The sequence below is a fragment of the Poecilia latipinna genome, unplaced genomic scaffold, assembly GCF_001443285.1.
Source record: "Poecilia latipinna isolate Pla-1442-1.1 unplaced genomic scaffold, P_latipinna-1.0 Scaffold900, whole genome shotgun sequence".
In the NCBI taxonomy this organism is placed as follows: domain Eukaryota; kingdom Metazoa; phylum Chordata; class Actinopteri; order Cyprinodontiformes; family Poeciliidae; genus Poecilia; species Poecilia latipinna.
This window is the reverse complement of record NW_015113516.1, coordinates 302,235-329,214: the sequence shown is the minus strand read 5'-3', so window position 1 is coordinate 329,214 and position 26,980 is coordinate 302,235. Positions and strand designations below refer to the sequence as shown.

The 26,980-nt window shown below is 38.3% G+C and overlaps 4 protein-coding genes across 8 annotated transcripts in view; 1 reads left to right on the top strand and 3 right to left on the bottom strand.

Moving 5' to 3' along the window:
• Nucleotides 1-121: 121 nt before the first annotated feature.
• Nucleotides 122-2,238, bottom strand: LOC106957384 (nucleolar protein 11-like). Its single transcript, XM_015048704.1, has 4 exons — nt 1,390-2,238; nt 880-993; nt 677-733; nt 122-361 (listed from the first exon to the last, which is right to left on the bottom strand). The coding sequence occupies exons 1-4, from the start codon at nt 1,534-1,536 to the stop codon at nt 122-124; spliced, it is 558 nt and encodes a 185-aa protein (XP_014904190.1). The 5' UTR covers nt 1,537-2,238.
• A 468-nt stretch (nt 2,239-2,706) lies between these two features.
• LOC106957388 (beta-2-glycoprotein 1-like) lies at nt 2,707-23,887 on the bottom strand. Of its 2 annotated transcripts, XM_015048711.1 has the most exons (10): nt 23,883-23,887; nt 22,051-22,057; nt 6,618-6,727; nt 6,129-6,305; nt 5,291-5,387; nt 5,081-5,157; nt 4,016-4,204; nt 3,694-3,873; nt 3,196-3,393; nt 2,707-2,848 (listed from the first exon to the last, which is right to left on the bottom strand). In XM_015048711.1, the coding sequence occupies exons 3-10, from the start codon at nt 6,679-6,681 to the stop codon at nt 2,784-2,786; spliced, it is 1,047 nt and encodes a 348-aa protein (XP_014904197.1). In that variant the 5' UTR covers nt 6,682-6,727; nt 22,051-22,057; nt 23,883-23,887; the 3' UTR covers nt 2,707-2,783. The 2 variants fall into 2 exon arrangements, with proteins under 2 accessions (XP_014904197.1, XP_014904196.1); XM_015048710.1 differs by lacking the exons at nt 22,051-22,057; nt 23,883-23,887 and having other exon boundaries at nt 6,618-6,770.
• LOC106957387 (beta-2-glycoprotein 1-like) lies at nt 8,007-11,850 on the bottom strand. Its single transcript, XM_015048709.1, has 8 exons — nt 11,724-11,850; nt 11,464-11,643; nt 11,148-11,244; nt 10,984-11,060; nt 9,859-10,044; nt 9,016-9,195; nt 8,388-8,585; nt 8,007-8,233 (listed from the first exon to the last, which is right to left on the bottom strand). The coding sequence occupies exons 1-8, from the start codon at nt 11,785-11,787 to the stop codon at nt 8,124-8,126; spliced, it is 1,092 nt and encodes a 363-aa protein (XP_014904195.1). The 5' UTR covers nt 11,788-11,850; the 3' UTR covers nt 8,007-8,123.
• Nucleotides 15,329-26,980, top strand: part of prkcaa (protein kinase C, alpha, a) — a 148,089-nt gene continuing 136,437 nt past the window's right edge. For all 4 annotated transcript variants that reach the window (XM_015048708.1, XM_015048707.1, XM_015048706.1 and 1 more), the window contains exons 1-2: nt 15,329-15,717; nt 18,580-18,611. In XM_015048708.1, the coding sequence (XP_014904194.1) occupies nt 15,551-15,717; nt 18,580-18,611 (199 nt within the window). In that variant the 5' untranslated portion in view covers nt 15,329-15,550. The remainder of the gene's footprint in view (nt 15,718-18,579; nt 18,612-26,980) is intronic.

The window sequence follows — 26,980 nt, the reverse complement described above, 5'->3', positions numbered from 1 at the left end:
TACAAAAAATCATGCTAATTTTCAATTTAAACCCTAAAAAATGTAAAAAAAAAAAATACTAAAAAAAATAAATAATAATAATAGTAATAATAATAAAACACAGGACAGACTGAAATATTTGTTAACCAGCTTTCTCTCGTGAATAAAAAGTGTTTTTTAAAGCAATCTCTTCTTTTTGTGTATGATGTGTGAAAACAACAGGAGTTCTGGACCTGATGGCTTCGTCCTGAACCAGGACTTCCTCTACAGGCTGCTGGGGAGCAGAAAGCAGGGAGTCCAGAAGTCTCACAGCTCCTCTCTGAAACAAGACGGCAGGCTCGGCTCCGTGTGCACAGTGCACCGACTGGACATCTGCCGACACCTGAGGGACGTCGGAAAAGAAAAGAGGCAGAGGTTAGGATGCGTTTATATTTGTCCACAGTAAATATACATAAATACTTTCTGACACGGTAACAAAACCGTATGAAAAATCAAAGCAATGTCCAATTTTAGTATAAGTATTGTGCAATGGCGTACATTAATTTGGCAGTAAATGTGAACTTCCTGGGTGTAAACGAAACGACACACTGGTCAAACTGAGTGTTTCCAAAGTAGAACACACTGAAAACAAAAACTCCCCTTATAATTCGTATGATTTTGACCTCGAAAAGAGTGAAGAACTGAAAGTCACGCTTACTGTTGCTTTGAATGCCTTGTCTAAAATGATGTCGTCTTCTTTCCAGATTCTTATCACCTGAAAACAAAAAAAACAAAAACAAAAAAAAAAGAAAAAAAATTAATTCTGATTGGCTTAGGTTGTGTGACGCATCACTTAAGCAACAACAATTGGCAGATAACAAAAATAGTGAACTGAGTGTCCATTTTCCTGGACCGGGTTACCTTGTTGTCTGAGACTGCCACATACTCATTGGTCTGCTTGTTGAAGACCGCTGCGCAGGTCAGAAGTTGACCCTGTTTCACTGTCCATCTGCCCAATGGCTTCTGGTCTGACACCTGCAGCAACATGTGTGACCAGTACAGAAAGAAAACACCCATAATCACACACTTTGACTTTACCAAATGCAGCATAATCTGAAAGATTATATTCAACTTTAAAACACAACTACAGCTGTATTATTCACTAGAGAAACGAGCTTTCATGTTGAGAGTAGCTAACATTAGCCAACTTCTATCTCCTTGTCATTAGTGTGACTTTCTAAGAACTTGATGTTGAGAGGGGATTAGCTTGTTTTCACGTTAACATCCCCGTGTAAAAGCATTAGCGATCGACCCAGACTGGAGTTAAGAAAATTGAACGGTTCTGGTTCTGTTATTGAGATCACCACAGGATGCTAACACGAGTCGGTACCGATCAGCTGGCCCCCAGCTCCTGCAAAGTCTAAACTTTACCTTGTACAGAGTCACAGATCTGCTGGAGTCAGTGACGATCACATGGTCGCTGTCCCGCTCTTCTTCGATGCCCTTAATTTCAGAGCTTCGCCGATTTACAGCTGGAACAAGTCCGCACAACGTGTATCCCTCACACAGCGCTGCCATGCTGGACCACAAGAAAGTGGAGCTCGCGGAATCTCGCGAGAGTACACGAAGGGGCAAGGAGCAAACTGGTAACTGCTGCGTTCCAGTTGCCTGGGAAGGGAGAACTCAGATGGATGATAATAAAGATAAAAATATTTATTATTACCTATGGAAACCCGAGGTAACAGCGTTCTAGTTAAGACGTCGGAATTTCAACATGTTAGCGCCCGTAAACGTTGTTTGTAATAGATTTTTACAATCATAATTTTAAGCTTTGGTTTCCATAAGCAAACACCACTTTTAATTTTTCAGTTTAACGTTGATTCCAGACGCACTTTTACATACGTGCCTTGTGAAAGAAACGTGTTACCACCACCTTACTTACACCCTCCCTGATACGAGGAGCGCCCACATTGAATCGCGAAATCCGCCTTACAAGCCGTAACTGGAGGTAATTGGAGATGTTCCCATGTCCCCAGTGGGAAATTATCCGACTCCCGACCGCTTTCCACTGATCTTTCCGACTAGGAAAGTCGGAATTTCCCAGCTCCGAGTACAACTAGAACGCAGCATTTAAACCACAAGAGGGAGATGGGGAGCTGCTTTATCTTTGGGAAAAGCTGAGCGCAACTTTAAACAGTGTCACCAATGAAAGTATAGTTCATCTTGATTGACATAACATAAGCAAGTCATGTTGTATAAGAAAATGAGAGTCTGCTAAATATGCATAAACGAGTAAGTGTAGTGGAGGTTGACCTAGCGGATTTAATTCAGATAAATGTATCAAAGCAAATGAGACGAGATGTATATTGAATGATAAAACATTCCAGTTATTTAATTAATCTTTTTTTTCTGTGCCACCATAAAAAAATAAAATAAAAAAAAATACTGTCGCCATCCCTTGCCCCCCACAGTGGTAAATTTTGTCTCACACTGTGTGTGAGATTGCAGATCATACTTTTATTAAGTAATAAAGTATTTATTGGATATTTTCATGCCCTCGAACCATACCACATTTCAGCTCTGACAGTTACAACAGAAATCTCAAATGCTTGTGGCCAGAATGTCACCTTGGTGAATCACCAGACAACTGAAATGAAATGAATGAAATGAAGTTTTGAAGTAATTTGAAGTTATGACATATAATAATAATAATAATATAATAATAATAACAAACAATAAAATCTCAAACAGATTTAAATCATCTCCTTTACTTTGAAAGGTAGTGGACATTTATGACGGCCTCAGGATAGAAAATATCTGCCACTTCAGCACTGGTCGATCTCTGATGGAAGTGAATTTGGCTTCAAGGTGTACTCCACCCCACTGGGTTCTGAAACAGCACACATAACAAACACACAGAGTAAGTTTGCCAATATCATGTAATAACACTTCAAATAGACAGACAGGTAGATATTGATTTAGGTTTTCACTTTAATATTAGGTACTGCAGAGTGCTATGAATTCAGACTGATTCTTCTTATGTCTGCAGAAATAAAATTCTGCGTTTTAGAGACTAATACTAACAGTAGAGTTCTATTTAATGTCTGCTAAACCTCTGACTGTGCTACTGAGAAAACATTTCGGAGCCAAGTGTTCTTCAGTTTGAGTCAAAACATTATGACTCGACAATATCTTTTGTTCAATTCATTTTTTTTTCTTGAATAAAATGGCTTGTACCTTCAAAGCATTTGGGGATGTTTAGCGTTCCATCGATGCACTGGGTCGGCACGGCATAACCACATTTCCTGGCTTCATTCATGCAGTAGACAGAGACGATCTCAAGGTGTAAGACACGGTTCGGCTGGAAGTTTTCAATCCAGATTTTCTTCCCGTTGTGCAAAATTCTAGCTCTTTGTAAGTTAACAGAACAGGGAGCTGAAGGGGAGGGGGGGGAGGGGGAGTACAGCATTTTAAAAAAAACATTTGGTAAAAATAAACATTGATCATCTTTGTGTTATTAATTGATGAGCACAGAATATTTATGTTATGTTTAAAAAAAAAGTGCTAAGCCAAGTTTTAAGATAAAATCAAATTGGAAATATGGCTAAATTTATGATTGCAGAAAAGATGCAAACTCAAACGAAACCTGATTAGACTGAAAAAAACAACAGCTATTTTTAATTCTGCACATTTGGATTTTAATGTTTTATATTTTGTGATTCCCTACAGAATTACCTTTGCAAGACGGCTTTTCGGACCACTTTCCATTCTCCTGACAGACCACCTCCACATTTCCTTCCAGCACGTACGGACTCTCGCAGCCGTACTTGACTCTTTCCCTGTAGAAAAACTCCCTCTTCTCGTTGTTTGACATGTAGCCTCTTTCAATGCTCTCTGGCGGAGGGCAGGTCACCACTGTGAGGAAACACATTCGTTTACTCTTACTTTTTCCTTTTATTTGCCAGGAAAATGGAAATAAACTTTCATAAACTTTTTAATATAGTTGGGTTGTACTAAAATCAACCAAGCTGAGCCATATTTTTCTGCCTTCTCCTACCTTGACACTCTGGTGTCTTGGTCCAGGTACCGCTGGCGGTGCACTCTGCAACCGGGTTGCCGAAAAGTGCGTATGGGGGATTGCAGATATACGTCGCCTTGAGGCCGTAATTGACCGTGTTTCCTCTGATCACCTTGTCGTAAATGACCATTCCGTACAGTGGGACTGGGGCGAGACCACAGGGAATAGCTACCAAGACAAAAACAACAACAACAAAAAACCCCATCAGTTTCAATTTTTTCCATCTTTTGAATAAAACATTTAAAATAATTTTAATATGGATATACAGTTGAAATCTATGTAAAAAAAAAAAAAAAAAAAGGTGAATCACACTTCAGGGTTGTGGGTGCATTAGTGGCTCTTTAGGCTCTAAACCTGTCCTTGTAGCAAATTTGTTGGGTAATTTGCAAAGATAATGACGGCCATTTTGAAAAATATCACAGGAGGGCTTTTTTTGTTGTGAGATACTTATTCACCTTGCTCTCAGCTGTGTTCGTTTGCTGTCGCTGAAGGTATTTATTGGGACCAAGTCTGTGTAATATCACAATAACTGTTTTTATAAATAAGATAAAAGCAATTAAATTCCTTAGACATGCTGTACCTTGTCTCTTCTTTTAACTACAGTCCTAACGGTTACATTGATGTCTGTTGTGTGAGAGTGATAGGGGAGCGATAGTGCATTTGTTTGGTTGTAAATGGAGAACATTTACAAATTTGGTTCACATATTCCGAAATTTTACTCCGTTCTGGAGAAATGTCTGTTTGAGACACACTGATTATTACACAAAGCTAACCTCTTGTGTGTGTGTGTTTTTTTTTAGATGAACCTTTTCAGTATTCAGTTAAAATTCTTTGCGGATTTGTTCAAAATCTTCAGACATGTCCCAAATTCTACTGATTTAATGCTAAAAAATGAGCATATGTTGCTTTCCCACCCCATTAATTTAAAAACACCTCAAAGAAAGACCTACAGTAAAATACTGTAGTTTATTTTCTGTATTCAAATCCTCACCACACCCCATAAATGCATTAGATGAAGTGAAATGACTTTAAATAATTACATACGTATGCACTCTGGTGCAGGTGAACTCCATGTCCCGTTGGCTTGGCACACTGCTGAACTCTCTCCAGTCATCATATATCTGTTCAACATGATATTTAATCAACAGCGTAAAGGTATTTTTTTTAAACCCAGCTTTTCTATGTACAGTTTATAATATACAATATAGATTATTTGCACACACACAACATAAAACGTGTTTTCTTTTTGTTTACCCTTCATGGCAGGTGTAGTTGATTGCGCTCTGGTACACTGTGTCCTCGTAAAACAGTTCACCATTAGTGATTAGTTCAGGATGTGGACATTGTTTTGCTGCGGGAGAAAATATGAAAGGAAGTTTGTTCTACTTAGCTGTTATTTATTATTGATGCAAACAGTTAAATGTGAGTTTAGTCACTTAAGGCATGAAATTGTGCAATTCATAATAAAGTTACAAGTATTGCCTTACAATCCTGTTTGTATGCTGAACCCATTCTAATATTTCAACTTTCCCACGTTTTGTCACATTACAAGCACAGACTGCTATGATTTTATTGGGATTTTATGTGAGCTAAAATAGCACAAATATTTAAGTGGCTTAGATCAAAGCATGCTGATTTCTTAGAGTGGCCTAGTCAAAGTCCAGACCTAAATCTTATTGATAATCTGCGGCAAGACTTGATGAAATGATGACCACATAGATTAATCACTGAATCTGTCTTAACCTGAGTTACTCTTGTAGTAAATACAATAAAATAAAGTGTAAAATTGTTAGACAAATCTTGGTCCAAAACACTAAATTTCTGGGTTTTGACACGACAACATGAGAAAAAGGAGTTTGAACATGTTTCTTCAAAGTACTCTATGTAAATATTTCATTTTTTTCCTTGACATTTTCAAACTTGCAGTTCTTAATTTGCATATGTCCAAGTGAAAACTCTTGAGTATACTAAAACTATTGAATATTTTATCTGTTTACGTCAAAATCTCTGTGAATTTTATTTCACTGGTAATTGCAAGAATTATTGCTAGACATTTCTGCCATAATTAATAGAAAGAAAATAAGACACGCACGTATGCACTTCAGCTTGGTGCTTGTCCACACGCCGTTGATGGTGCAAACAATCTTGCGTGGGCCCGACACAGGAGTATATCCCTCTTTACAAGCCAGGGCTAACTCCTCCCCGGGACTGGAGAACCTCTGGATCCCAGACATCTCAATGTTCCCGCTCAGTTCGGGTCGGGAACAAACTGGAATTAGTCAATAATTTCAATGAAAGTTGCGGATATACCGTATATAAGAGCTTTACAGATGTCCAAAACTCTCTACATACAAGCAACATTAAATGTTATGCCACACTTTTCTGTTTTGACAGAACAAGTGTTCTGTCAAAACACTTGTTTTGACTAAGAGTTTGACTAAAGCAGTGTTGAGAAATATAGTCATCGATCAACACAAGCAATGAAATGTTTCTCCATAAGTCCATAGCAAAAGTTGAAATCCTTAAAACAAACTCAGGTAACTTTTCATTCTAGGACGTGTGAAATGAAAAGCAGTCATACCATTATGTTGGGATGTCACTGTCGTCACAAGCAGACCAGAGCACAGCAGAAACAAACGCTCCATCTTCTGTAGAGACGGACGGACAGTCTCCTTCTCTCCTGCAGTCTGCCTTCGGCTTCGGGTGCGGACTCTTTGCCCCACTTTCAGCTGTTTGTGTTTCTCTCAGGGTAAACAGACAAGAGCAGCGTGAAGCAACTCCTTCAATAAGAGTTTGGAATCCTTTCAAATGTTTCCGGGAAGTCACAAAAAACAAACAAATAATAATAAAAAAATACCCAGATGTTGAAATTCCAACACAAAAAAAATCAAGTTTTTTTCCCACCTTCTGTATTTGTGGGGTTTCTTTTTTCCCTCCTTGTAACTTTTCCATGTCAGACTGATGTAAAATTGTGAATTGAATTTAAAGTCAAAAGCTCTGACCACCGTTTCATATATATATATATATATATATTTGTATTTGTGTGTGTGTTTATATGGTCGCGCCACCTAGTGGTGAAGCTAAGAACTAAATACAGTTTGAACATTTTAGTCTTCATTTTCAAAATTTTTCCATGATTCACTTGTTTTAATCTCATATACAGTCATCTCCTGTGAACGCTTTTAAATATCTATACATTGGAACGGTAATTTTGCTTGTTTAGTCAAACATTTATTTTATTGTTCTTGTGCCAGCAAACATAGTACGTCGTGAAAAAAAGAGTGAGAAAAAAATGTGTAAGAAATAGATGAGGTCTTTTATCAAACATTTATTGCTTTTTGTAGTTCTTTGTTGCTTTAAATACACGTACTGATGAGGGAATTGGTGACATTTTGCTACGTTAGTGCCATATTTTGAAATAATTAAATATATAATCATTCAAAAACATCAGTAGATAAAATGAATAAAATTAACATATTGTCTCTGTGTTACCCTGTGATAGACTGGCAACCTGTCCAGGGTGTACCCTGCCTCTCACCCAGAACATTAGCTGGAGAGGCACCAGCAACCCTCCCAACCCCACTGAGGGACAAGGGTGTAAAGAAAATGGATGAATGGGAACTTTTGTGAATTTTTCGGCCAAACGTATCAGTGCATATCACCTGGTGGACGGGTGCAGGAACTGCGCAAGAGCATCTGCAATGGCTAGCGGGCGGTGTCACCAGAGCTCCTGCGGTTGCCAGGAGGCCGGAGCATCGCTGAGCTGCCAGGGCCGTTTGAGGCTGCTTGGAGCTTTAATTTTGGTATGAATTTGTTTCGTTGTATGCTAATGGAAAATTGGAAATGAACTGGATTATTTGGAAATAGGCCTGTGTGTGTGCATTGAACTGAAATGTACTTTAAAACCATTTTGCATTAGATGTTCACAGCTTCCATTTCTTTCAACATTTTATTAACACATTTTCTTGGTTTGTTTTAATGATCTTGCATTTATTTATTTATTGCCAGTATAAATGAACAGAAAACCAAAGCAGGAACATCAAGAAGGCGGCCCATGTCTTCCCCAGTTCATGGCGCCGTAAGTTGCTCACGCAGGGTTTGGGGGGCTTGTTGGGTTTGCGGTGGGTGGTGCCACGCACATTCTGATTTCTGACGGAAGGTTTTTAGACCTTAGGTTGTACTCGATTTTGCCCGGTTCTATAGGTCAAAGAGAAGAAAAGCAAGACAAACACAGAAGCATTCTGCTGTTATCTAGGGGATGAAACATCACATTCCAAGAAGCTGGAATGGTTCCATTGTCAGTCAACTGGACCAGTTTTAAGTAGAGCTTGTCCAGCTGGCATTGACTCACGTTCATAGCAGTCCGGGATGGGGAGGTTTCCGTCGTTACAGGTGCTGGCCACGGGGTAGCCACACTTTTCAGCTTTGTTCTTACAATAGAAGGCAACATGCTCGCCATGGAGCACTCTGTTTGGCCTCAGGTCTTCAATCCAGATCTTTCTGCCATTGTAGAAGATGCGCCCTCTTTTGATGCCAACTTCGCAGGGAGCTAGGTTAAAAACAAACAAACAAACAAACAAACAAAAAAACAAACAAAAAAAGTAAATATTTTCACCTGACAGAGAAAACTCTAATTTTTATGAGATATATATATATATATATATATATAGCGACGACAGGCGCTTAAATTCCGTAACAATTCCAAAATCTCTCTCTCTTTCTTACTGTTTATTCAATGTCACATGCTGTTTTTATTATGTAAAGCACCTTGAAATGCCTTGCTGCTGAAATGTGCTATACAAATAAAATTTGATTGATTGATTGATGATATAAAACAACAACAACAACAACAAAAAAAACAGCATTGTTTTGCAGGTGAACGTTTTTTCAATGGCCATAGCATAGGAATCTCTTTAGAGCAGAGGTAGATAAATATAGAGTAGAGGCCTGAAGTGAGATCTAATTTTCTCATGACTCACCCCTGCAGACTGGCTTTGATGACCAGTTTCCAGTGTTTTGGCACTGGATCTCAGCCTCACCTTCCAGGGTATAAGGCTCAAGGCAGGAATACTTAACCTTCTCCTTGTAACTGTGTTGCCTCATCACGGCGAATGTGATGACGCCATTTGCTATGCGTGGCGGGATGGAGCAGCTCACATCTGTAACGACAACAACAACAACGATGATTTCATTAGAGGGGCAGTATTATGTATTTTCCAGGCCTATTGTGACATTTTATAGCACAATCAAGTGCTATTTTAAGTCAAGTTTAAAGAAATTTGAATTTATAATTTAATGCCTTGAAAATGGGCCTCTGTCTCTTTAAGAACTCCTGCTCTTTGTGAAGCTCCGCCTTCAGGAAGTCATCACAACATCACTCCTTTATGAACCCTTAAACGTTGCACTGAGAAGTAGCTGGTATAACGAGCTCAGCAGATGCGCAGCTCCACCAGGTGTTTGCTAATTGCTGGCGGCTAGTCTGAAGGAGCTCAGTGAAGCGGAAAATTGGAAACTGCAGCTCGGAGAAGGAGCTTCATCCTCAAAGGCGGGGCTAGGTCCACCCAGGCGTTTTGCACATCTGAATGGTTGCCATGGGTGATTACAATATTTCTCAAACATGTATGAAAAAATCAAAGCAACACCCCAGGTATGTTTTGGATGAGGGAATAACATTAGGACATCAAAAAAAGTTGATTTTACATAATAGTGCCGCCTATAAACAACACAATTCTGACATGTAAGTAAAGATGAAGAAAAAAATAAATCTTGCATGTAATACCATACATTCAGACGATATTCACACATCACAAGTCTGGATTTACCTCGGCAAACCGGAGGTTCGGTTGCGGAGCCATCGGCCATGCAGGAGCCTCTCTCGTAACTCGGTGCTTTGGGTGGGTTGCACTCGTACGTCCAGCCTTGTCCATAAATTGTAGACGTTCCCGTGACGGCCTTGTCATGGACAATCCTTCCCTCTCTGGGTGGCTTGGGCAGAGGACAGTTCACGCCTGTGGGATCACAATCAGAACTTGATATGGCGATGTCCATGTCAAGAATGGAAAACATAAAAATAAGTTGGAAATATTTGAAATCTGTTTGGCCTTTTGTTGCTGTGGTGTTCCTCAGGGCTCGGTCGTTGGGGCTGCTCTTTTCTTTATTGATCAATTTTGAAATATACTCATACGGGCATCAACTTTCAAGCAGGGGATTCTCAAATGTACAGACTCTTTGCAATGAGTTCAAGAAAACCAGTAGATAAACAGTGGCCGCCTATCACAAGAAACCAAATAGTTGTAGTCCATGTCTTCGAAAACATCTGTGAGTGTGTTTGCTTTAGAATCACTGACTCCAGCAGAACTTTCACACCTTTGTAAATATCCAACAAACTGTTAAATGAGGACTTCTTCACACTCTTCATACGGCAGTGGTTGTCACTTTTGTTTGTGCAACTTAACTCTACCACACTTTTTCCTGGCACTCAACTTTCCACTATTATGCTTGGATATAATTTTTTTTAATGTGAAAAAGTATTAGTTGATTCATTTGTCATTAGTCAAGTTTATTTGTGTTACACATTCCAGCCATAGGGCAGCTCAGAGTGCTTTACACCATAAAAACAATTATGAAACGAGCAATAAATGCTACATTTTGTTAAACGTCAACGTCAAAATCGTCATCAAAAATGTTGCTCAGTTTTCCACTTACTTGGAATCAGGTCACCTCTAAACAGGTAGGGGTTTTTAGCCTTGATCTAAAGGAACTCAGTTTTTCAGCAGTCATGCAGTTTTCTGGAAGTTGGTTCCAGATTTGTGGTGGATTAAAAACCGAACCCTGCTTCTCCGTTACGCTCCATATCGTTTTATAGAAACGTGTTAAACCGCTTTGTTCTATCTGGGCCTTTTTAAATGTGCAAACAAAGTGGGCAGGGTCTGGATAACTTATTTTACCTTTGCAGAGAGGAGGCGGATGACTCCAGGTGCCATCGTGTAAGCACCTGCTTTCATTAGCTCCTACCATGACGTACCTGAACAATGACAAATACGTATTCCTGCAATAATCTGCAAATCATAATTCTCCCAGAGAATTTATATATAAATGTTGATGTTCTTACCCATCATCACATGAGAAGTTGAGCACACTCTTAAAAGGAGCCTCTGTCCTGCCTTTTGCAAATGGCTGCAAAGGCCTGGGTATCTGGCACATCCTGGCTGTAGAAAAGAAGATCAGCACATCTATTAGACCTTAGCAATGAGTTGTCTTGAAAGACCATCATCAAGTTTTTTTAATTCCATCATGATTGTTTTTTGTTGATTATTACACAAAACCGCATTTGGCCTTCACCAATTCGCTTCCCGCTCGCCGTTTTTAAACTCTGCAAGATGGCAGCCGCAGGATTTAAAAAAACAGAAGCTGCGGCCTCGACTCACGGGAACATGCCAGGTTGGCCGGCGTCCATTCCCCTGTCGCCGTGCAGGTTATCCTGGGAGGCGTCGCCGTTGAAGGCGAGTAGCCCTGCTCGCACGAGAGGGTCACGTCTTCTCCGATCTCAAACACGCGCTTCATGGAGGAAACATCAACGCCATCAGAGACACGAGGCCGGCCGCAAACTGGTGGGAGAAAAAGGGAAGAAGGTGACGTCAAGCAGAAGAAGTTTAACTTAAGCCAAGGCACAAATTTGCAAATGTACCTTTTGCAGGAGCTACGGTTGTAAATACAGCCGCAAGGCTGAGAAGCAGCAAAGCGGGAGCCATCTTCTTTGGAGGTGAAATCCGCTCTGCGTTTCAACCTGCAGCCACTGGATGAGAGCCTTTTAGATTCTGACTCCAGAGATGGCCTCCTCCAATCAGATGCAACCTCAGACTGCTATTGATTAAGCCCAAAGTTCACATGCGGCGTGCACACAGAATTATTTGACTAAATGTTGATAGATAATCTCGATCTGGTGGAAGAGCAAACAGCAGACAGACAGAATTATGTGAAATCTCATCAAGTGCAAAAGAAAAATAACTCCACTGCAGAAATGGCAAACAAAAAAGGAGGTTTTTTTTCTTTTGCTGTGAAAACTACGAGTTAAACTGAAAAGTCATCCAACGTGTATGTTTCATGAGGTGTTTATTGGTTATAGTCTGCGTAGTCTCAGATCTGCAACGTGGAAATTTTTTTTATTTGACTTCTTTCCCTACAAGTTTTTAAAGGTCGTTGGATTGTCCCCGTCTTGCTCTGTGTGTCATTTCTAAATATTTGTCTTCAGTGAAACAAGGGAGAGGACTCTCTATGTCAGTGAACTTTATGGGAATCCGAGTCAGTAACTGAAAGGAAACACAAACTGAGTTTATTGGTGCAGCATGTTGGGGGGGGAAAAAAAAAAAAAAAAAAAAATCTATAAAGCTTAGAAAAAAAAGCTGTGCAAAATTGATTTGAATTAAAGTTAAAACTTAGTTAACAGTATGGTACAAAGATCAAAGATCCTTTTTCTGCTGTTATGAAACTCACTCCACGGGTTTTGTATAAAATATTGATCGACTTATCAATCTGTTAGAAAATGCACTTCTTCTCTTGCTTCTGCTTTTGTTCATTTGGGAAATGCACATTTCACCTTGTTAGCAAAAACGAGAAAGAGAGAGAGAGAGAAAAAAAACATCCAAATGTATTTATATTTATTTCAAAATCCCAAATTATTTAGAGCAGTATTAATAAACTTGTGTTATGTATACCAAGATGCAAATAAATACAGATATTTTTTTTCTGTTACTCAATTAACCAGTGGAGCAAAAGAAAAGAAAATTGGGTATGGACGATAATAGGGGCGCTTTGCTAGAGGGGGCGCCAAATCGATAGTGTAAAAATTCTTTCTACTCAGCATTTTCTGTACTTAACTATTTGTGTAATCGAAGTGATCTATAACAGAAGCACCTTCATTTAACATATTTGCATCATCTTTTGAGAGATTTTCTCATCTAATTTTCGATCAGAAACATTAGTTGAACGTTTTTTTTTTATGTTTGTTTGTTGCAAAGGTTCAGGTTTAAGGGAAGCAAACATTCGGGGTCTTTATAATCGAGGCCCGAACCATGAACTCCACTTATGTGAAGTACGTGGGATCTGTTTACTTTGCTACAAAGTCAAAGCTCACGGCTCCGTTCCTTTCATTTTGGCATCAGCTCATATCTTAAATTAGCCTTCGGTATTCAAAGCCGTGCTGTAACTTGACTGGCATATAGTTGCGGTAATGTGATTGCATCATGCTCGTTTTATGTTTCCATAAAACAGAAAAAGCAGAGAGAAATATTTCAAACACTTTTTCACACGGTAATAAAAAACAGAAAAAAATAAAAATAAAAAGAAGAGGTGGGTTCTATTTCCTGTTATGGTGGGGAAAAGCAAAAGGAGTTCTTACCCACAGGACAGATGTAACAAACCTGCGTAATAACTTTGATATTTTCTTATTGATGTCATGCGTATCAGAAAGAATATGCAACGCCATGTTTTCCCACACGGTGCCGCCTCCAGCCTCTGTTCGTCCAGCGGGACCCAAGGCCTCTTCCCTCCCACAGCGGATCCTGTTGCGTGACATCAGCCGGAGCGAGAAAGGAGGAAGAGGAGCGTGGAAGAGTCAAGTTACGCAAAAGTACACAAGTCCACGACCGGAAATTGGTTTTTCAAAATAAATCGAAAAGAAAAAAACCCAAAGCAAAACAGACATTTGTGAAAATTGAGAGAGGGCGAGAAAATAGCTGAAGTTGTTCAGTTCATATGTAAATAGGTGGATTTTCAGAAGGTTTATTTAGATTAGATTTCAAAGGTTGCTTTGTTGTGCTTTCATGTTTTGTACTTCAGAGGATGTTTTTAAATCAAAGCAGGGAGATTAAAAACTGCAGAGATGAAGGCTAACACAGAGACATCAAAGGTGTTTAAATATGGATTCATTGAAACACATCATGCTGCATTAGATTTTAACGTCTCATTAAACAATACATTTTCACAGGATCAAATTTAACAGCTGAACAGAAAGAAAACATTTCACAAGTCTTCAAGGTAAACACAGGTGATTTATGGTTGTATTTTAATGGTGGTGACAACATGAAAGTGTTTGCAATAGAGAAATAAGATTCGGTGAGTTCTTACCACATTCAGTCCACCTGAAATGGAGGTCGAGTTGAACAACTCTGAGAAAAGGCAACAAGCAACAACCGGTTGGTCTGTTGCTCAATAAACAGCAAAGTTGTTTCCTAAATACTGCAAGTGTTCCTAAAGCCCAAACATGACTATATTTTTTCCACCATGTACCCTGGTCCAGAAGTTTGAAAAGATTTCTCCAATACCCTGTCTGTCAGAGCAAATGTTTTATATATCCTTGTTTTTTTTTTTGTTTTTTTTGGCAATTTCAAAGATAAGCATTTTGAAGATCTAAGTTCCTTCCTTAATGACGTTCATTTGGTTAAATTACAAGAATTTACTGAAGTTACTTCCACACTTCCAGCAAAGATTTTAACCTTAGAGTCTTAGCAAACAGGGAAGAAGTTGCCTCGATATGCTGTTTGAAGCAGCCAATCAGACCTCAGGGTCTCAAAACAGCCCTAATCCCACCCACATACAGCATAAATGAATAAATTACTTGCTTCAGCATAGAAACGCAAAAATATTTTATTAACATATGAAATAAGTTTTTAAAAAACGAAATCAATACATTTAAGCTAGGCACAAATAACTAATAAAATATTTCCCAATTTATTTCCAGTTTTATAAATCAAAAATATGACGCATTTAAATAATTATTTCACAAGTTGTGTATCTATTGTTATTTGACACTCTTTACGCTCCATACTGATCTGGCCACCGAATATTTATTGAGGACATTCCTTACCTGACCGGTTGGTGGCGGTAATGATTATGTAAACGTATTTTTTCGCCAACCGCTAACGAAACTGAAGAAGAAGAACATCCTGAAGGCGTCACTCAGTGGCGCAAAAAATGTGTATAGCACTATATGCCATGCATAGTTGCGCCACATTATGGTAAAAATAATCTTTCTATTAACATTTTCTGTATTTAGCAGTTGTTTGTGTAAATTATGTCATCTATGTCAGACTCAGGCCTATGATGTTGCCCCCTGGGGGCAGGAAATGTAAAGGGTTACATTTATCCGATATTAATTATAGGAACCTGTTGAAACTGCCAATAATACTAGGGAAACCAATTTCTTCCTTCTAACTTAAAAAAAAGTACTTTTGATTTGAAAGGAGTCAGAGGAAGCAGGGATTCTCACTGCTGCCACCTTGACGGAGCCGACCTGTCAGTGTCAGTGGAGCAGCGACAGGCAGGGAAATCCCTCAGACCCAGTAGGTCCAGTGTCTCCAGTCAGGACTGCCGCTTCGCTTTCTGGCTCGGCACTGACAAGCGCAGACCGTTCACTTCGGACTGAGGAACGAGCCCGAACACAGCAGGAAGCTGTTGCATTGATTTGTGTTTTATATATATTTATATATATATAGAGAGAGAGAGAGGAGGAACGCGATGGCAGATGCAAGTTTTAACGAGTCGTTCACCGCGGACGTAGCGAACAGGTTTGCTCGAAAAGGTGCTCTGAGGCAAAAGAACGTCCACGAAGTGAAGGACCACAAATTCATCGCCAGGTTCTTCAAGCAGCCGACTTTCTGCAGCCACTGCACCGACTTCATCTGGTAAGCGCTCTGCTCCGTCTCCCACCTCCACCCCGCCTGTTGCACATATATCGAATAACTTCAGTCGAGTCCTTCTCTTTGCTCGGTGTGATGTAACTTCTGGGGGGTCGCGACATCTTTCCAACCCCTCATTCCCCGCACGCCTTAAAAACACTTTGCAACGCGCTAGGGGATTGCTTGTGATTTATTTATTTATTTTTATTTTTTGCCCTACTATCGAATGGGAGGAGTTGTTGCTGCTGGTTCGTTGAAAACAATAGTAATAGTAAACGGGAGGGAAAATAGTCACTGAAATGTAGTTAGAATTTATGCCGGATTAGGTCCCGTGTCTCTCTCTCTCTTTACAGGAATCATGCAACAAAAATGACTTCACGAAAGTCTCCTTTGCATTAGACTCCACTCCCCTCCTTATCTTCATTCTTGAACAAACAACCGCAACGCAGCTCCTGTGATTTTGGTCTCGGTCAAGCATTTAGGATGACTAACTTGCAGCCATTCCACGCGTGCATTGCACACAGTGTAACCACTGAAGCCGCTGATATTGAATAGCATTTTTTTTTTCTTTTGAACTTGTAGAATCAGGTCCATGTGAAAAGCTCCATGTGCTCATGTTGCACACTCTGGAAAAGGGCAGGACGTTTAAAAATTCCTGCCTTTTTAGTGGAACACTTGAACTACACAAATCACTTTGGGTTCTCAGTTAAGCACTTTTTAAAAAAAAATGTGTATGCTGCTGAAGGCACGCCCACGTTTAAAGTACTATGTTCTTTAGTGTGTGTGTGTGTGTGTGTAATCTCATGCCTTTAATGCATTGTGTTGTTGGCAAGCATACATGTGCCACTCCTTTTGAGTTCAGCATGCAGGCGATATGATTCAAAATGTGAAATCAAACAACTATATTTTGAAAAGGAAAGCTCCCATCGCGTCACACACGTACACGCGCACACACACACACACACACACACACACACACTGTGTTTGAACACACAAACGGAGGGAAGAAGCGGGCCAGGAAGCCTGTGCAGACATGCACCTACATGTCTTTATGTGATTGTAGGACAACTAATTACAAGCTATATGCATTTAGTTATTGTTTTAACAGTGTAATTATTAAATATGATCATAAAAAATAAAAAAATCCCAGAAAGCTTTTGGATTTGGTGTTTATGCCGTAACGTTTTGAGAAGCGATGTCTCTCTGGACAGACTTGACTTTTTCTTCTGCTGTATTGTTGATTGTTATTAACTCAAGGAGCGAGTCAGCTAATGCTTTTAATACAACATAATGGTGCATCGAAGTAAATCAGGATAGTAAATATGTTGATTTATTTCTGTAATTTAGTTCAGAAAAGTCACATTTTTAGACGTTGATAAACACAGCGGTGATTTTCAGTGTTTTATTTCTCTTAGTTTTCACAATTATACCTCACAGCTAACAAGAACCCAAATTTGTAATTTAACAGAACATCGTAATTTTGCATGAAATAATAATAAAAAAGTTTTTATTTTTAATGCAGAAGTGTTATGTGATGAGCCGCCTCATAATATGGAAGGTTGCTGATGTGGCATTTGTCCAGCTGACAGTCTCTATGTCCCTGCCTGCTGGAGCTGCAAAGAGTCATTGTTAACGAAGATGGCTGTTTAGAGTGCTTTCATGCATTTTAATGGAAAGTTGAGTGGAAGAAAAAAGCCTGGTTAAAAAAAAAAAGTTAGATTCAGAGAAAAGAATGTGAAGCAAAGATCACTCCAGAGCTTAGGGGAGATTCATGAAATCAATATATATAGAAATTTCAGCCATGAATCACTGCATTAGTGCAGCATGGAGCGAATCAGCCTGTGGCTCTGCTAATTAATTAGCATTGTTGAGTCTTTGTCTCTGAACGTCCTATTCACACAGCCCAAATATTTTTTTTATACGTTTTAGGTCAGGCCAGTTTGCTGATCAGTCAAAGACAGTGATGCAATAATCATTAAACCAGGTAGACATATTTTTATCAGTGTGGGCATGTTCCAAATACTGTTGGGGGGGGGGGAATGATTTTGGGTCACTGTGCACCAGTCCAGTTCTTTATTGTTGCTGCTCAGTCCTCTGAATGGCATGCTTTTTTTCTTCCACTTAACTTTCCTTATGTATACGTATGTGTGCAGTGTGAACATCCATCATCTTTAGCAACAACCTTTTTTAAACTTACCCTCTGTGTAAATGGAATCAGCGACTCTTTGCCAGACAACGATCAAATCAGCAGTTTTCCACACGTTGGTCATGAAATAAAACTTTTGCTTAAAAAAGATAAAGTTTGTTAATTTGAATCCCCGTTAGCTTTTGCTGCGACAATTGCTGCTCTTCCTGTGGTTCACATAGTAATAATAATAATAAACATTTATTTCCATAAAACAAGTACACACACTTAGTATAACATTAGCAACCTAGCATATTGATTCATACATGTACAATTATAACATCAAAGTAGTTAACATATAAAATGGCCTTGTGTAATATTTTAATTCTATGAGAAGCTGAATTAGTTATAAGCCACAATCATCGAAATGAACAGAAATAGTTAGTATATATATATATATATATATATATATATATATATATATATATATATATATATATATAGATGTATAATATAAGTTTCACTGTTCAAATTGAATTACTCAAATCAGATTTTTATTCACTTTTCCAAATTTCTCAAGATGAAACTGTAAAAAAACCATCAAACTTGTGCAAAGCTCATGATTAACAGCTGTGTCCTTGGAATGAATGTGGTGTGAATGGGTCCATGTGTGAATGAATACGTTATTCAGTGTGTTTTAAACAGTAAGAGCCATTCAAATCAGTCTCCTCTCTTTTTCACAGGGGGTTTGGAAAGCAAGGATTCCAGTGCCAAGGTAAAAACTAACTGTTTGTATCTCTCTCTCTCTCTCTCTGTGTGTGTGTGTGTGTGTGTGTGTGTGTGTGTGTGTGTGTGTGTGTGTGTGTGTGTGTGTGTGTGTCAGACATTTAGGCTTTAAATGTCTGTTTTGAAATCAGGCTCCTTATACGACTGTGTCCATGCATTTGGATTTGTTCTTTTTGATGGTTTTCCACTTTATTTCAAGCTATTTTGGCAAAAGGAAGTGTGAATATCTGGTGGTAAATGTGAGTGTGAATTTGTTTTTCTTTGTTGTTACCTTGTTAAAAAAAAGAAGAATAGGGTCAAAGCTGAACAGGGCCTATGTTAGTCAGATTTTCAAACACCGCACTAAGATCCAGATGCTGATTGTTTTCAGTCAGATATTAGTCATGTGACCTTTGGGAACTCGTGTATTTGCTTGTGTTTTGTTGAGCTGTGTTCAGTTATAATCATAAGAGGAACTGGATTTTAATTAGTTTTTAAATAATCAGGAGTGTCATATAGAGGGGAACCTTCATCAAAACAGTCATGGATGTTTTGGTTGGTCTTTTGGTTTGGCAAAACCAAAAGATGAGATGGTTTTGTTAAAACAGTGGGATGAAAAAAGTGAAATGGAAGATAGAAATACAGTAAAGCTGGAAAGTTTCCTCACCACCACTCGCATCTGTAAAGCTGGGTTTTATATGAGCTTAAGTTCGCTAAACCTCAGAAGTATTTATCTAATGTGGAAATCCTTAGGCTTGCCAAAATCAGTCTGCCTGTAAGTGTCCTCAGCTGAGTCACTTATTGTACTCATAAATAATTTTAGTTGAGAGGAATGAGGATAAAATATTAAATCGATCACGTCTGTAATTTTTATCATCCATAAAGATTACTATTCGATATTTTATTCTTATAAAAACAACAACAGCACTATAGTGAGAGTATAGTTACATTTTCAGTTTTTCTATTCTGCAACAATTAAAAAGTTGTTATAATTTTTATTTACATTCATGGTTTCTTTCAACTTTCTTTGTTGTTGCCTCGGTGGTGTACCATACGTTGCTTTCACATTGTTTTTCAATTCGCCACACATCTTACCGTATCTGAAAATGCATTTTACATTTACATTTTAAAAGTAAATAAAAGTTGTTTACAAACAACGCATGCAAAACCATAAATACAAAATACAAAGATACACAACAAATGTTGTTAAAACATTAAGCTCTTCCGCATATGCGTAGCAGGACAGTCTTAACCCATTTTATATACTGTCTGTTTATTGGGGTCAAAGGTGACATATTTAATGCTGTGCTACTGTGTCAGGACAGAGTATCCTTCTGTTACAGTATGTTTCTATAATTGATGATTGTCATCTGGGGATAAATGTTTGTTACTGTACACACAGTGGCCAAATAATCGGTCATATTACTATTTGCTTTATTATTGATAAATTAGGTGGTGCTGATGTTAGTCGGAGTCGCTTTAAGCATTCGGCATGCTGAGTTAAGTTAACTTTCATTGATGCAGACAGAGCAAATGCATAGCATAGCATGAATTTAGATAACGTTTTTATTGGCATTCTCTGCAGAATTTCAGCAGTTTTGTCTTATGTACAGCATATGTATTTTTTTTTAAAACAATCAATATTTTGGTGGACATATGAATTTGTCAAGAAGTTCAAGTAATCTGTGGCAGCCTGGCTTAGTTTGAGATTACATTTTTATTTGGCACAGTATCAGAAGCATATAAAGTAAAGCACAATAATGTCAATTATTGACATTCGTATTAATAATAACTGTGAGCAATCGTATTTACCTGAAGGCTTATGGGGAATTAAATCTTAAAAGTCGCAACATATTTCAGGCTTGGGCTGGAGAGAGAACAGTGTGATGTTGAGGATAATCAGAATTTTTTTATTAAAAATTGTAAAACGTGATTTAATTGTTTTCATTACTATTGGGACTAAAATTATTCAACACATTGATTATTGATATTTTTTGTCTACAACATTTCCTTCTTTTGAACATTTCATTTTGAAAGACGGAATTAAGAAAATAACGTAAACATGCATTAAATTTACAATGAGAATTTCCTGAAAAAAACAAAAAAATCTTTTCTCGTTTTACTTTTTATTGATTAAAATTAGGCAAGACAAGAACGGGATTTGGTCGTGCCGTTTGCTCAAGTAGACCTTGCATTCGACTTTTTGTGGCTTGTGTCTCGCTGAATGTGTTGAAACAGTGTCACTTTTATGATAATCTGTTATGGCAACAGATCCAATATCAGTCATTCAATAGGCACTCTTGTAAAAAAGTAAACAACGCGTGCAAAACCATAAATTTAACAAAAAATCTATATGTAGGAAAATGCAAAAACAAAAAATGGCGTTCCAAAATCACGTCATGTTCTCTTTTATTTGGTTATTGCTCCGTCCTTCTGCCGTCTTGTTTTTTCTAATGTAGCGTAAGGCTCAACAGGAAGTATGCTTTTCAAAATAAAAAACAAAATTTCACAATAAAGCTGACCTAAACTACTGTTAACCTCACTTGCTAAATTTTACAAAATTAAAGACAAAAGCATTGCACAAATAACGACATATTTTTTATTCGTGGCTCGGACGCAATCCTTTAACTTCTACTCCCTGACCATCATGAATTCAGCTTCCAAAAAGCTGAACTTATGAAAGACAAGAAGGTCCAAAATAGTCTCAAATCATCCAGCTGACCAGCAGTGTGGAGCAACAACCTCTTTATGGAATGATTTGTGAATGCTTTCATTAAAAAATACTTTCTCTTGAAGTCAAAACGAGATTAAAAACTTTAGAACGAAAGCGAGCGAGACACCCGTTCATCTACTCATCACACAGTTAGATGTAGACGGTTCATCGCACCGTGCGTGTGTCCTCGGAGGCTCGCATCATGGAAATGTAATTGTAAATCATCATGCCTATTAGCCCGTGCGAACATTTAAATGTGACTCCCCTCCGCCCTCGAGGCTTGACTGCTAACAACCCGACGCCCACGCCTTCGTGTGATCCGCTCTCACAGAAACGGAGAAGCAACCTTCCACTTGAAACCAGTCATGAATCAGTCTGAGGTGTTTAGAGTGTTGATAAACCAGCATGTTTTTTTTTTCTTTTTTTTTTTTTTTTCCTTCCCTCCCCACAACCTGACATTATCGTCAGCCGGTCCCTGAGCCCACTCCTCTGCTTTCACGGTTAGTTCTCGTCGTCACAGCCGCGGCTTTCACTACCATAAACAGAGTTTCTGGAAGGACGGCCTTTTAAAAGAAATGGACACAAAAGATGCTTTTCTTTTTTACCTTCGACACTAATGCACCAGCAAAGACCGTCTCTTTCTCTCTCCTCTCCCTTCCCCCCTCGTATCATAAATCAATGCCCTGACCTGTTGCATAAATAATAATCCTGCCTTATCGAGATGGTGATTAGTTACACTGAAGCTATTCGAAGAGAGAAAGGTCCCTGTTTTATAACGTGTGCTCGGCCATCAAATATTAAACTTACGATCCCATAAAATGAGGGTCAGGTTCTCCAGCAGAGTCGGCCTCTTAGTCACCGCTTGAATGACAAAGTGATACCGGAGAAACGGATTGTGGCATTTCTATAACTACAGCGACATTTAATTTTCAGCCTCGCAAATGTCTCTTTTCCGAGAATAGGCCGAGGTGAGCAGTAATACTCTACTGAGTGAGTCTTACATGAATGTCGTACTTCTGCTGGAAGAAATGCTGAAGCAATGAATTCATCCCTTGGTTTAATAACGGGAAATAAGGACAGAGTGATAAATCGATTTGATCAATTTATCAATATATATTTTGATTAAAAAAAACAGATTCAAGGAAAATCAGTTTTTTTTTGTTTTTGTTTTTTTTGTTTTTTTCCCCACCAGTGAATTCTTTGGGTTACCATAGTTTCTGGGCAGCCATCTTGTTTCACAAGCGTGTTTTACAGCCACTTATCTGGACTTTGAATTCAGGTCAACTCTACAACAAATGTTAGGACCAGGGTTTGTTTTATTTATGTATTTATTTTAATTATGAGATTAAAGTCACACTAATACACAAATAAAGTTTAATAAAAGGAGAATAAAGTTGTGTGAACTCACACAAGAAAAAAAATACTAATACTGAATCTTTTTGCAAATAAGTATCAAATTATTATCATTTTAAACGATTGTACAAACAACTGTCTATTTCAGAGAGAGAATCACGTGAATTGATCGAGTCCTGTCTGATTTTTTTTGACAATAAATGAACTTTTGTTGTAATTTAAAGACATTTTTTCTACTAAGTGCGTCTTTTTTCCTGCTAATATTATGATCATGTCTTCATAATTTAATCAAAACTGTCATAGTCTGACCCTAACACTACGTCGTAGTACTCACAGAAGGGAGGATTGAAATAAAAGTCACTTTTTGAAAATATTTTTTTGGAAAAGAAAGCGAGCGAATAAAAGAAGTAGCCTTGGTATGAAAAAATCTAAAGTTATCAATTCTAGCACATACTTAGGTTTGAAATGCAATCCACAGAAGCACTTTAAATATGTTACTTTGGGCATTTTTAAGTTCATGTGATCACATTGAACCTAACTGTAACATTTCATGCAAACTGTAACGAATTGATCCGTAAACTAACTGGCAGAAAGGACTGATTACGGAAGTAAACATTGTTAATGAGGCGTCAGTAACGTGGCTGTAGATTAAGCTGCTGCTGATTGTCATGATGCTGGAAAAAAGGAAAAAAAAAGAAGTGTTTTCGTTCAGCTACAACGCCGCAAAAAGCGAAGAAACGGCAGCATAATAAACAACAACCTCTAAAATGATCGACACCCCTGGCAAAAAATGTGTGAAAGGCCTTAAAATGAACACAAAGTTTTACAATAATCCACACATAATACTTCGTACAAACCGCTTTGACAAGAAATTACCACTTAGTCTTCTCCATATGTCACAGCACAAGATTTGAGCAAGCAGACGAAGAGGAACGGAACAAGATTTCTCTTTGAATAATCTCTCTAGATCCCTCAGAGAAATGAGAAACCCATAAACAAAGACATGTCTGGAGAAGCAGACACGTCCTGATTTTACCATGTGTTTTGGTTCATTGTGTTGATTTACAGAAGCCCAAAGATTTTTTTTTAATTGAAAACCTGCAGATATTTCAAAGAGTCCGTCATGTTGTGTTCCCAGAGGCTTTGGGGGCCCACATAACCACAAGGTCCTTTACCGTACTCACCAGTGAAGTGCTTTTCTATATGCAGGACTACATGGAGTGTTTATTCTCAATAAGCTCAGGTTTAGGCTCTTCTAATCAAAGCCAGAGTTTGAGTAAAAGTCACAGGCAATATTTAGCAAATCGACTGTGAGCTTTAGGGTATTTTCTCATCCTCATGATTTGTGATGGCATGATAAACATCTTCTGTCGAGACTGGTCGATAATTTCCTGTAGTATTTTCCTGCGTCTTATAAAATTGCTTGAAAGACATGTTCACTTGTGTTGACCCTTGTTGGAGAATGATTAAGACAACCGGCTTTTGCTTTGTGTCATTCGCACAACCAGCAGAAAGAGAAAGTCATGGATTGCTAATTTAGAAGCTCAAGCTAATAAAGAAAATGCTTTAGTTACATTTTCTTTAGAGAAATTAAGAGTGCCTTTAAGTTATGGGATTATGTCTGTGCGATTCGGTTTTAAGGCTTTTTACCCATCTTTGCCAGAGATGCCAATAAGCACAGATGACTCCGTAACTCTTCAACATGACTCTTAAAATAAAGCATCACAGTGAATTTGTTGTTGTGGAAACAAACAAGCAAGCAGCGGCGTTTGAAGATCGTATCTGCGCCCTGAGCGTCCGCCGTAACATTTGCAGCGGAGTCTTGTTTCGAGCGCCAGGTCCTGTTGTGCTTGTGCAGCAGGATGTGTCCAATCACCATTTAGACGATGATGTAATTTGTCCTCATGTCACTCAGCTGATTTACCATTCAAATCTTGTTAAGATCACACTCCGTCTGTGGAGACCTTGGAAGTTGGGGCTGTTTGGGGACCCAGACAAGGGGGGTGAGGGGAGGATTTCCATTTAGTTTTTATTACTTGGTTTTATCAGAGTTTAATCCACTGGAGTTAATCCTGTTCTGTGACCTGAATCATATTCAGTCAGCTAAATGTATTCATAAGCAAGCTGCAACGTTCAGCTGGGCCTCAGGCAACCCAAGTTTTCGCGAGGTCAAGTGCTCTCCTTGTGGGCGTCCGTAGTCTATACTTACTGAGATAATATGTGAGAGCGTTCACTTCCTGAACACGTTTTTTTTTGTTTTTTCTCCTCATACAGTCCTTTGCTGAGTTATGTTAAAGGACAGTGTAGGTTGCGTTATTTTGTCATTATCAACCAATTTAAGAGATAAATTTATGAACTCATGTTTCATTTGCAACGTAAAACAGTTGTGACCCTTGAATTTGATGCGTTTCTGATCAGCCCTTCCTGTTCCGGAACTATTTCATAACAAGAATTGAGACATAGGAAACATATTTTGATAATATTATTAAAGTAATAGTATTTTATTAGGAATCTGCTTATTGAATCAGCAGAAAAATAGGGTACACAATGCACGATATATCGGCCAATACTGATGCTTGATAGTAAAATGACGTAACGGGTGTCTCTTGTAAATGAGACAATGAGTCTCAAGAGACTTTATTGTACAAATAAAGAAATAACAATAACAATAAAGTAAGTTGCTATAGCAACTATATTAATATGGGTAGTTGTTAACGGCGTTTTTTTTTTTAGGTATGTTTTATTTCTAAAAAAAATTTACAAAAATAAATTTTTGCTTTTTTTATTTTTAGAAAAATATCCCTAATTATTTTGTAATTAAAAAAAATTTGTTTTTTGGGGGGATTTAAAAAAATACTATATCATAAATCAGAAGTGTATTTTTTTTATTATTTACTGCCACATTAGGCTTACACTATAGCTTCCCCCGTTGTCCCAGTGTTCTTCTTACTAGGTGTTTTTTTCCTCCCATCTGTAATGTGAAGTGTTTTGTTTTGTCTGCTTATAACGGCCCCCTGGGAATGAACCACAAAAATAAAGAGGTCCAAGACTAATTTCCATGTGTGTCTGGAGATGTCAGGCTAATTCACTGCAGCCACTTAAAGCTTTAAATAAAACGAAAACATTCGTAGAACCCTGTGCCAGTGCATCGATCCTCCCTGCAGTTGTGTTTTGAATTATCTTTTCTTTTTTCGCTATTTAATTCTCGCAACAGTCCGTTCCTGCTGGCTTCAGTCTGAAATGGCAATAATTGCAAAATCAATGTAGTCGTGGTTCTATAAGATGCCTCTTTTGAAAGCAAACAACATATGTGGAGAGCAGCAGCGGGCCACTGAGCTGCTTGTGGGGCCAGAAAAATGATTTGTTTTTCTTTGCCTCGTTTTCACCTCTGCAAACAGCTGTTTATACAGATAATTTGCCTTTATAGAGCTGCAGTCATATGATTTCAGGAACATGACCTATGTTCTCCTCTGTGGTTTGTTAGCAAATTATTCTTGACCAAATCCACTGGAGACGTTCTCTCTTACTCTGATGCTAGCGGAGGCTAATGAGCTTTCCTGTTTTGAAGGAACCCAACCTCCTCTGGGTTTGACTTTGATAACCTTGTTGTAGCGCACACCAGCTGAATATCTAATAAGATGGATTTTAAAGGCTCCAAATGAAACAAAACTGGCAAATAGCATTACCATAACAACTGGTGCTTTTGATCAGTTCAAGCTTTGATAGTGAAGCAAACCAAACTACAATTGCGGTTTTGTTTTTTTTTTTAAACCCGACATGAACGGTAGTCGTGTGAAACAACATTTTTTTTCAGACTGTTTCTCAGATGTCCTTGTACATGCTGAGCAAAGTAGTTCTTATCTTTCTGTAGCTACAGACGTTTAGCCACAGGTTTCTCTTTCAATCACATCGTATAATGCTTTAATGTTTTCCTACTTCTGTAGAAGCCCTTAAAGCTGCCCGCCAGACGTGTCGGTAGAAATCAATCAAGTTCACTGTAGATATAGTTTATCATCTGCAGAACAATGTGCTAGGGTCAGGTTTTCTCTTGGTTTCGCTCTTTTATTGTAAACCATTCTTTAATAAAGACAAATCTATCAAAAAGGAGCTTCCATACTTGCTATTGGTGACATCACAAGTTGCCTATTTGTGTTATTCTTGTTTTTTTTTGTGTTTCCTTTTTGAACAAATACCTCTTCCAAATGTTTTTATTTTAGTGCCGATATATCGTGGGTGCTTAGTTCACAGAGACCCAAACATCGGCCAATATTGGTGATTTTTTTTATTTTTATATATATTGTTATCGCTCCAAA

Bases quoted from the DNA above. Each gene is read 5' to 3' on its own strand.
- LOC106957384 (XM_015048704.1), bottom strand. From the start codon at position 1,536: ATGGCAGCGCTGTGTGAGGGATACACGTTGTGCGGACTTGTTCCAGCT. The intron at 994-1,389 runs GTAAAGTTTAGA...ATGTTGCTGCAG, and splicing joins GATCTGTGACTCTGTACAAG to GTGTCAGACCAGAAGCCATT. The intron at 362-676 runs GTAAGCGTGACT...GACGTCCCTCAG, and splicing joins ACAAGGCATTCAAAGCAACA to GTGTCGGCAGATGTCCAGTC.
- LOC106957388 (XM_015048711.1), bottom strand. From the start codon at position 6,681: ATGGAGCGTTTGTTTCTGCTGTGCTCTGGTCTGCTTGTGACGACAGTG. The intron at 6,306-6,617 runs GTATGACTGCTT...GACTAATTCCAG, and splicing joins AGTGACATCCCAACATAATG to TTTGTTCCCGACCCGAACTG. The intron at 5,388-6,128 runs GTGCGTGTCTTA...TTTCTCCCGCAG, and splicing joins CACCAAGCTGAAGTGCATAC to CAAAACAATGTCCACATCCT.
- LOC106957387 (XM_015048709.1), bottom strand. From the start codon at position 11,787: ATGGCTCCCGCTTTGCTGCTTCTCAGCCTTGCGGCTGTATTTACAACC. The intron at 10,045-10,983 runs GTAAAATAAGTT...GTGATCCCACAG, and splicing joins TCCGCCTCCTCTCTGCAAAG to GCGTGAACTGTCCTCTGCCC. The intron at 9,196-9,858 runs GTAAATCCAGAC...TTGTCGTTACAG, and splicing joins CGAACCTCCGGTTTGCCGAG to ATGTGAGCTGCTCCATCCCG.